The sequence below is a fragment of the Triticum dicoccoides genome, chromosome 6B (genome assembly GCF_002162155.2).
Source record: "Triticum dicoccoides isolate Atlit2015 ecotype Zavitan chromosome 6B, WEW_v2.0, whole genome shotgun sequence".
Classification (NCBI taxonomy): Eukaryota; Viridiplantae; Streptophyta; class Magnoliopsida; order Poales; family Poaceae; genus Triticum; species Triticum dicoccoides.
The window spans coordinates 465,405,117-465,415,911 of NC_041391.1; the positions used below are offsets into that span (position 1 = coordinate 465,405,117).

General features: G+C 54.3%; 1 protein-coding gene across 1 annotated transcript; it reads left to right on the top strand.

Moving 5' to 3' along the window:
* Positions 1-4,000: 4,000 nt before the first annotated feature.
* On the top strand, positions 4,001-6,688 carry LOC119326252 (auxin response factor 8-like). The gene is made up of 3 exons (XM_037599937.1): positions 4,001-5,210; positions 5,296-6,248; positions 6,383-6,688. The coding sequence occupies exons 1-3, from the start codon at positions 4,158-4,160 to the stop codon at positions 6,450-6,452; spliced, it is 2,076 nt and encodes a 691-aa protein (XP_037455834.1). The 5' UTR covers positions 4,001-4,157; the 3' UTR covers positions 6,453-6,688.
* The last annotated feature ends 4,107 nt before the right edge of the window (positions 6,689-10,795 follow it).

Here is a 10,795-nt window from a genome sequence, read left to right on the forward strand (position 1 = left end):
CGGCGAAGGGTCCGACCACGGCATCGACCAAGCCTGTACGAGGCCAGTCCATGGATCATGCTGAGGAGGCCATGGCGACGGAGCTGGTGGTGCTGGAGCGGTAGATGACGAGGCCAGTGCAGGTCCAGCAGGACGAGATGCAGGAGGCCGGTAGATGGGATTCTTTCCCTTGTAGTTGGGGCTCGGGCACCAGCCTGGGGGCGGTGTTGAGGCCGCAGCAGCCGCAGCAGGTGTTGGAGGGGCGGCCGGTTGCCGCGGCAGCCCAGGCGTGTGAGCTGCAGAAGAGGGAGCGGCAGCATGAAACACCTGCGGCGCCCGTTGCGCCTTGCGAGCCTGGTTCTTCTCTTCTTGCTGGAGGATCGAGCGGACCTCCTTGAAGGTGGGGTACGGCTTGAGCGTGGGGATGAAGGACTGCTGCTTCTCGAATTGAACGCCGAGACCTTGGAGGAGCAATGGGCATTGCACCCTAGGAGATGGCGAGCGGATCAACTTCTGGTCTGACCGTTGTCTTAATGGACGGAGCATTGAGCAAATTGCGCCTAGCCTCATGACCTTCATCAAACCGTCAGATCAGCGCATGTCTCCGCCAGCGTGCTCACCAACCAGGCCTGGCTGCACTCCATCAGGGGCGTGCTCTCGGTTCCGGCCATTGTGGAGTTCTTCGACCTCTGGGCAATGCTTAACCATATCCAGCTCTCCTCATCTCCGGACTCTTTCTCATGGAAGCTGGCTGCCAGGGGAATGTACTCCTCCTGTGACTCCTATCAGGTCTTCTTCCTTGGCCGTGAATTCGCACCGTGCGCGGAGGAGATCTGGAGATCATGGGCTCCCCTTGAGGTGAAGATCTTCACCTGGCTTGCTGTCAAGAAACGGCTCTGGACCGCGGACCGATTGGCACATTGCGTACTCCCGCACACCGTGTAATGCTAGCTACGTTGCTAGTGCGACGAGGACACCACCCACATGCTATTGGGTTGCCCCTTCTCGCGTGAAGTTTGGTACCACTCCCTCCTTCCGTTGCGCCTTCACCACTTCACCCCGACCGGTGATCAGGATCTCCAAGATTGGTGGCCGGCCGACGTGGCCGCAGCAAGTTCAAACCGGAAGGAGGTCAACACAGTCATTGCAGCCACGCTTCGCTTCATCTAGCTAGAGAGGAACAGTAGGGGTTTTGACCTCCAGGCCTCATCGGCAGCTAATGTAATATCTAGGCTTAAAGCAGAGCTGGATCTTTGGAAATCAGCTAGGGTAGACCGTGGGCATTCGTTCCAAGTGCACTAAACCATTGATGTAAGTGAGTGAGTGAGGTGGATCCTGCTCTTGGGAGCACAACTTCTCTGTAACTTTTTCCCTCCAATCTTAATAGAGAAGACATGCAATGCTCTTGCATGTTCTTGAAAAAAAGACCTTGGAGGAGGGCGTTGATGAGAGTATGATCCTCGACATGATCACCAAGTTCACGGAGTTCATCACCGATAGCCTTGATTCGCTGGCAGAAGATGGAGACTGGGACATCTTCATGCATGGTTGTGCGTAGCTCAGTGTTGAGTGCGTTGATTCGCGTGTCGGAGTTGTCCTGAAACAGCTGTTGAAGGGAGGCCGAGAGATCGGCGGTGGTGGCGTCATCATCGGAGACCAGATTGAAAAGCTCCGTGGAGATGCGTGTGTAAATCCAGTGGATGATGGTGAGATTATCTTTCACACAGCAAGGATCAGCGGGCTGTGGCAGGTAGGAGGGATCAATGTGGTGGCGTAGGCCGCAGCGCCCAAGATGGATGATGAAGAGGTGGTGCCAATGGTAGTAGTTGTGGATGCCAAGGTCTAAAGAAATCGTTATGAAGGGAGAGACGTCGACAATGGTGTCGGCTAGGGAGAACATTGGGTTTGGAGGGGGGTGTTTGGGTAGTTGTAGAGGAGGAGGTAGAGGGCGGGGCACCGGCGGCGCGGAACTCGGCCATGGAGAAGAGGGGCGGCGGCACGGGTGGCGGTGCCATACGAGGTGCGGAAAACCTAGGCGTCGGATACCATGATAGTTTGAGATATTGGAGAATAATTGTTGTATTGATTGGGGGCTCAAGGGCTGTTTATATAGATTACAAAGTTTGGGCTCCAAGACTAGACTAATAGAGGTAGATTACAATACGAATAGTCTTATACTCTAATAGTCGTCGATGTCGGCTTGGTGGATCTCGCCGTGAATTCCTCCTACACTTGGCAGAGCATTATGCAAGGGGTGAATACCCTGAAACATGGATACATTTGGAGAGTAGGGGATGGTGAAAAAATAAATATTTGGAGGGATGCGTGGATTCCTAACTCACCATCCAGAATGATTATTACCCCAAGGGGTAACCAGTTACTATCAAAGGTGAGTGATTTAATTGATCCAGCTACACGTCAGTGGGATGTGCCACTTGTGGAGCAAACCTTCTAGCCGATTGATGTGGAACGGGTCCTTTCTTTACCACTACCCACACATGATATGAGTGATTTTGTAGCATGGAGTTTGAATAAACATGGAATTTTTACAGTGAAATCAGCCTACCATGCTCTATGGTACTACCAGCATGGCCGTAAATCGGAGAGGACAGATGGTTTGGGCGCCACTAGTGCTAACCCAACATGGCAAAAGGTTTGGAAACTGAATTGCCCGGCAAAAGTTAAAAATTTTCTTTGGAGAACCTTACATGGAACGCTGCCATGCAATGTGGTTCTTGCTAATAGACACATCCCAGTCCGGCCGACGTGTCCTGCATGTAAGCAAGGAGCAGAAGATGTGTTTCATGTACTCTTTCGATGCCATAAGGCCAGAGAGGTTTGGCGGCAGTTGGGGCTAGAGGATGTTATACGCCATGCATGTGGGGTAGATCGAGCAGGGGAGGAGATTCTATCATACTTAATTAATCTACCAGCACAAGAAGCGGCCGTGCTGGGAGTGAAAAACTTCCATGACTTGATGTCCACTTGCTGCTGGTACCTATGGTGGTAGAGGAGAAAGCTTGTGCACAATGAGCCGGTGCAAGATGCGAAGAGAGTTGCGCAAGCAGTATGTGCTTTAGCAGCTAACTATGATATTGCATGTGATCCAAAGGCCGCGTTAAAGAGGGAAGGTTGGTGCAAACCCCCTAGTGGATATGTCAAGTTAAATGTTGATGCGGCCTTTGATTGGGATTTGCTTCAGGGGGCGATGGGAGCGGTCATCCGAGATGTTAGAGGACATATGGTTGGAGCTGAAAACAAGCTCATTGATTCCTGTTATGATGTACTAACTGCTGAGGCAATGGCTCTGAAGTTTGGGTTGAATATGGCGCTCACAGCTGAGTGCAATAGACTGATTGTCAACTCGGATAATGTGAAACTCATGGAAATAATGAATAAGGATGCCAATATGCTGGAGATGCCGCGGCCATTGTTGTTGATTGTTATCACCTGGCTTGTGAATTTAGCTCTATTGTCTTTGAATTTTGCCCCAGAGAGTCGAACGTGATTGCACATGAACTAGCTAAGATTGCTAGAAGTTCGCTTTGTAATGAGTGGTTAGATAATGCTCCTTCTGAGCTTCTTCCCCTACTACTTAAAGATGTAAGCTTGATCATGAATGAATAAAGAGGAAGTAAAGTTGTAAAAAAAAAAGAGGCTCTCCGGCAGTTCAACCGAATGCAGGTACACTAGAGGTGTTTTGCATCGAATTTCAACAGAGATCAACACCTTTTGCTGGGAATTTTTGCTAATCAAACCGGAAACACAAAACTTGGGCGAAAGTGACTCCAGATACCAAATGTCACGATCGTAATGTCCTAGCAACACACTAGGCGGTGGACTTGCCCGTGTCAGTAGTTCAGTACGAGTACTGTGCAGTGCTAGCGCACACTGAAACTCACACTTCTGCAGGCGTACGTGTAGCCACTGGTCCCGCACCCTGTTTCCTCGCGATGCGCCATCCGACTATATCCACGAGCCGGTCGAGCCCCACTGTCTCCCACTCACTGATGAATGGGACTCGTAGTAAGCCGTTCGTTGTGAGAGTTACAGCAGGAACGGCACCACTCGTTCGTTGCTCGCCTCCGCTTCTGCCTCCGATTCCCACCCATCGCGCCACCAGTCCATCACCACTCCCAGAAAACCCTCCACCTCGCTCGGGCGTTGGTGCTCGCCCGATGATCACGTTCGCGGACCTGACGGAGCCGGCGCCGGGCGCCGAGCGGCGCGTTGACCGGCAGCTGTGGCTGGCGTGCGCCGGCGGCATGTGCACCGTGCCGCCGGTGGGCTGCACCGTCTACTACTTCCCGCAAGGCCACGCCGAGCACGCGCTTGGCCTCGACGCCGGGGCCGATCTCTCCGCGGCGCGCGTCCCAGCGCTCGTGCCCTGCCGCGTCGCCGCCGTGCGGTACGTGGCCGACACGGACACCGACGAGGTCTTCGCCAGGATCCGCCTCGCCCCACTTGGCGCCACGGACGCGGATGGCGATATCCATGACGATGCCGCGGCGGCGGCTGATGACGAGCAGGAGAAGCCGGCGTCGTTCTCAAAGACTCTGACGCAGTCCGACGCCAACAACGGCGGGGGTTTCTCGGTGCCGAGGTACTGCGCTGAGACCATCTTCCCGCGGCTGGACTACGCCGCCGACCCGCCCGTGCAGACCGTCATCGCCAAGGACGTGCACGGGACTGCGTGGAAGTTCCGCCACATCTACCGGGGCACCCCGCGGCGGCATCTGCTCACCACGGGCTGGAGCGCGTTCGTGAACCAGAAGAAGCTCGTGGCCGGCGACTCCATCGTGTTCCTGCGCGGCGACGGCGGGGACCTCCACGTGGGCATCCGGCGCGCCAAGCGTGGGTTCTGCGGTGCCGAGGAGGGATCCTTGTCTTTGACCGGTTGGGGCCGCTATTCGGGTCCGATGCGAGGCAATGCGAGCCCGTGCACCCGGGGCAAGGTGCGCGCTGAGGACGTGGTCGAGGCGGCGAGGCTGGCGGGCAGTGGACAGCCGTTCGAGGTCGTGTACTTCCCACGCGCCAGCACACCGGAGTTCTGCGTGCGCGCCGCAGCAGTGCGAGCGGCGATGCGGGTTCAGTGGTGCCCCGGGATGCGGTTCAAGATGGCATTCGAGACCGAGGATTCGTCCCGCATCAGCTGGTTCATGGGCACCGTCGCCGGCGTCCAGGTCGCCCACCCCACCCGCTGGCCGCAGTCGCCGTGGAGGCTTCTTCAGGCACGGCACTACACCCCCGCCAACAAATCATACAGTTGCTTTTCTGTACAGGTTTCGCTCACTTGTCAATTTGGTAACTACGCAGGTGACGTGGGACGAGCCGGACCTCCTCCAGAATGTGAAGCGGGTCAGCCCGTGGCTGGTCGAGATCGTGTCGAGCATGCCGGCTATGCACCTCGCCTCCTTCTCGCCGCCGCGCAAGAAGTCCCGTATTCCGGCTTACCCGGAGTTCCCCTTCGAGGGTCAGCTCCTAAACCCGTCGTTCCCCCCAAACCCAATGGCGCACGGCCATCGGCGCCATTATCATCACACCGACAGCTACCATCCGTCCTTCTCCCCCTTCCCGGATTGTAGTGCTCCTTCAGGCATACAGGGAGCCAGGCATTCGCAATTTGGTCCATTTTTATCGGATCTCCACCTTACCCACCTGCAGTCAAGACTCATGTATCCGGGGCTTCGCTGCCACGATCATGTCAGTCCTGCACCAATCCCGTCAAGAATCACCACTGACCTGACCATCGGGAGCTCACCGGCGCGCAACGGCGTCTCAACCACTCTGCCTGCCAGCGCCAAGAGGCCCAACGACGCCAAGCCGCCGGGGCTAGTGCTCTTCGGACAAACCATACTAACGGAGCAGCAGATGAGCCGTGGCGACTTGGCAGGCGTGAGCTCAGCCGCGGCCACCGGGAACAGCTCGCTCAACTGGAACACCGACAAAGCGGGCAATGCATCGCAGGGCTCGGGCTCTACTGTCGTTCAGAACAGTGGCTCGACTGATAACACATCGCCGGAGAGACCGCGGCGGTTTGGAGACAATAGCCACGTCTCCGAGCTCGGGTTGAAGCCCGGGCAATGCAAGGTGTTCGTCGAGTCAGATACCGTCGGCCGGAATCTCGATTGCTCGGCGATGAGCTCGTTCGAGGAGCTCTATGGCCGCCTGTCCGAGACGTTCTGCATTGAGGGTGCGGAGCTGAGGAGCCGTGTGCTCTACCGTGGCGCCGACGGTGAAGTGAAGCACGCCGGTGACGAGCCTTTCAGGTGAGAGCGAATCCCTCTCGTGTTAAACTTGCTACAAGTAAATACAGTAAGTTATAAATTATCAGAAATTCAGAATGGACCGGTTTTTAACTTGAACTGACGCACCACGCTTTAATTTCCTCTGCGTATTTCAGCGAGTTTATCAAGTCGGCACGGAGGCTTACCGTACTGACAGATGCTGGGAGCAACAACACGGCGAGCTAGATAACAGCAGCAGACAACCTTTGGGCGAGCATCGTTCGTCCATACTTAGTATTCATGCAGCTCAATGAGCTAGTATCTTGTACTTTCAATTGATTTCGGAACCAGTTACCAGTATGGCATAGTAGCTTTCTTTCATCTAGTGCTCTTCGTGTCCAATGAGGCAGTTCAGTTCTCCTCGTGTAATCCATGTACTAGCATCCTTCTTGAAATTAGATGCATGTGGAGCAGTACTTGAATTCCCGGAGTACTACAATGCAAACCCTGCGATCATCCGGGGTCCGGAGACTTGAATGCCCCTCTCGGTCTCTCGGGCCGTCTGAGCGGCGCCCTGCCCGTGGCCAAGGGACAAGCTCGCTAGCTCCGCGGCAGCGGCGAGGCAAGGCCTCAGTGTCAGTGCAGTAATGCGTGCCGCTGCTGCCGCCTGCCGGGGTATCATTGCATACAGCGGTCTCTGACCCCGTGGCCTCGTCTCCAGGCGTTTCTCTGCGTGCCCGCATGCTCTGTTTGATGAGCTCATCCGTGAGGATTGAGTATCCTATCGTGTTGCGTATCCCGCTGCCTTTCGGGCATAAATGCTCCAGGCTCCCGTCCTCTTGCTCGCTCAGGGCGAGAAATTATTGCTTCTGTCGGTCTGACCTTGCTTAGCTGAGAAAGGATCGTCGCTCGAGGCCGACACCTCGTCTAGCAAGGGGGGAGGCACGGCACAATGCCCGGGCCAGCGCCAGAGGCGACTGCCTCTTTCACAAGAGTGTCACACGCACGTCACTGTTTGGTCCACAGGGTGCGCGTCCTCACCCGGTTGGGTTTTGTTGCTTTCCGCTGATATTTTGGCTCCTTTTGGACGGACACCTTGCTCGGATGCCTCGCTAGCTTGCTCCCTCTCTTACGATGCCGTTTTTCTTTCTTTCCTTTTGGCAAATCTTGCTATGCGGTTGAAAAATCGAAGAGTTAGTAAAGTTCGTCCATGACTGCCAGGAGTCGCATCGCATCGCTTTAGTTGCCGAGGTGAAAGGTGATTGCAACGCCAGAGTTGTTTGCTTTGTGTGGTTGGAGTACGCGGCTAAACCTGGGCAAACGTCGGGCCGGGCCGGGTTTCGGGCCGGGCTTGTAAAAGCCCGACCTTCATTTCTCAAGCCCGAGCCCGGCCCGAAGCCCGAAATACTCCATATTTTCAAGCCTGAGCCCGGCCTCAAGTCAAGCCCGAAGCCCGAAAGCCCGGCACGAATGCTATTTTTTAGTACGCGCACGTGCAAGCCCGACCCGAAGCCCGAAAGCCCGGCCCGAAATACGGGAAAATTGAAGCCCGAGCCCGGCCCGAACTATCTTTCGGGCTGCAAAACAAAGCCCGAGCCCGACCCGAATGTCAAGCCCGGCCCGGGTTTTTCGGGCCGGGCTCGGCCGGGTCGTTGGGCCGGGCTGCCCATGCCCGGGTTTATACGCGGCGTCCCCTGTGCTTTGTTTTGGGACAGGCCAGTACTACTAGGTGCCGGTCCGCCGGTCGAAAATTCGGCCGGTGCCACGCCAGCAGTCCGATTGGCCAGTGTGGGGGTGCAGTGGTCGCTGTTTTTGAGCATGTGAGTAACTAACGGTTGTTTGAGGGCTTTTATCCCTCCTTCTTTAATATATAGTACGCACACTCGTGTGTATTTGAGGAAAAAAAGGTCCGTCTGATCCCGTACCCGTTCAGTCACGCATATACAACCAAAAAATCCCCTCTAGTGCCAACCGACACGGGACCTACCCGTCGTTGACGCTTGCGTGCGTTGCGTCGCTCCCTGCGTCGATGCTCCTCTCGGCATCCCACGCCCATCGAAAAACTCGTTGGCAGCCTCGATGGTCGTTTTTGCTCACCTCTTCAGTTCTTCTTCGTATGGGCATGAAAACAACAATGAACACGGTAGTAGCTGACAGTGACATGTACCTAGGGTAGGGTCCTAGCCCTGACCTATACGCCCTTCCCAAGGACATCACACATGGGGCTACGGCCTACAAAGTCAAACAGAAGATATTGACTGAAATCCTCTTCGAGTGCAATCCACTCGACAGACAATTCCACTCGGATGCCCCAATTCAGTTGACCATTGTCATCTCACTCAGAAGACAATAATCCACTCGAAAGACAGAAGGCCTAAGGTCACCTGTAGATAGCAATGGTCGGTCATTCACTCCGCTACCATAAAGATCATTAAATACGGGCATTACTGTTGGAAATATGCCCTAGAGGCAATAAAAAAATGGTTATTATTATATTTCCTTGTTCATGAGAATTGTCTATCGTTCATGCTATAATTGTATTAACCGGAAACCGTAATACATGTGTGAATACATAGACTACAGCATGTCCCTAGTGAGCCTCTAGTTGACTAGCTCGTTGATCAATAGATGGTTATGGTTTGCTGACCATGGACATTGGATGTCATTGATGACGAGATCACATCATTAGGAGAATGATCTGATGGACAAGACCCAATCCTAACTGTAGCGCAAGATCGTGTAGTTCGTTTGCTAGAGCTTTTCTAATGTCAAGTATCTTTCTTGGACCATGAGATTGGTGCAACTCCCGGATACCGTAGGAATGCTTTGGGTGTATCAAACGCCACAACGTAACTGCATGACTATAAAGGTGCACTACAGGTATCTCCGAAAGTGTCTGTTGGGTTGGGACGAATCGAGACTGGGATTTGTTACTCCGTATGACAGAGAGGTATCTCTGGGCCCACTCGGTAATGCATCGTCATAATGAGCTCAATGTGACTAAGGAGTTAGTCACGGGATCATGAGTTACGGAATGAGTAAAGAGACTTGCCGGTAACGAGATTGAACGAGGTATGGGGATACCGATGATCGGATCTCGGGCAAGTAACATACCGCTGGACAAAGGGAATTGTATACGGGATTGATTGAATCCCCGACATCGTGGTTCATCCGATGAGATCATCGTGGAACATGTGGGAGCCAACATGGGTATCCAGATCCCGCTGTTGGTTATTGGCTGGAGAGATGTCTCGGTCATGTCTGCATGGTTCCTGAACCCATAGGGTCTACACACTTAAGGTTCGGTGACGCTAGAGTTGTTATGGGAAATTGTACGTGGTTGCCAAAGGTTGTTCGGAGTCCCGGATGAGATCCCGGACGTTACGAGGAGTTCCGAAATAGTCCGGAGGTAAAGATTTATATATGGGAAGTCCAATTTCAGTCACCGAAATGGTTTCGGGGGTTATCGGTATTGTACCGGGACCACCGAAAGGTGTCCGGGGGTCCCCCGGGTGGGGCCACCTGCCCCGGGGGACTTAATGGGCTGAACAAGGGTGGGAACCAGCCCCTAGTGGGCTGGTGTGCCCCCCAAGGGCCCAAGGTGCCTAGGGTTGGAAACCCTAGGGGGTGGGGGCGCCTCCCACCAAACTTGGGGGGGGGGGGAGAGGACAAGTCCCCCCTTGGCCGCCGCCCCCTCTTGTAGATGGGATCTAGGGGGGCCGGGCCCCTCTCCCCTTCCCCTATAAATAGTGAGTGGGGGAGGGCTTCCATACCCTTCCCCTGGCGCAGCCCCTCCCTCCTCCAACACCTCCTCCTCCGTAGAGCTTGGCGAAGCCCTGCAGGAAAACCACAAGCTCCACCACCATGCCGTCGTGCTGCCGGAACTCTCCCTCAACTTCTCCTCTCCTCTTGCTGGATCAAGAAGGAGGAGACGTCCTTGGGCTGTACGTGTGTTGAACACGGAGGCACCGTCCGTTCGCGCTAGATCGGATCTTCGGCGATTTGAATCGCCGCGAGTACGACTCCATCAACCGCGTTCTTCTAACGTTCCGCTTAGCGATCTTCAAGGGTATGAAGATGCACTCCCTCTCTCTCTCTCTCTCTCTCTCTCGTTGCTAGCATCTCCTTGGTGACACGTAGGAATTTTTTTGAATTATTACTACATCTCCCAACAATGGCATCATGAGCTAGGTCTATGTGTAGATTATATGCATGAGTAGAACACAAGTAGTTGTGGGAGATGATTTATTCAATTTGCTTACCATTACTAGTCATATCTTGATTTGGTGGAATTGTGGGATGAAGCGGCCTGGACCGACCTTACACGTACGCTTACGTGAGACAGGTTCCACCGACTAACATGCACTTGTTGCATAAGGTGGCTAGCGGGTGTCTGTCTCTCCCAGTTTAGTTGGACCAGATTCGATGAAAAGGGTCCTTATGAAGGGTAAATAACAATTGGCATATCACCGTTGTGGCTTTTGCGTAGGTAAGAAACGTTCTTGCTAGAAACCCTTAGCAGCCACGTAAAACATGCAACAACAATTAGAGGACGTTCAACTTGTTTTTGCAGGGTATGCTATGTGATG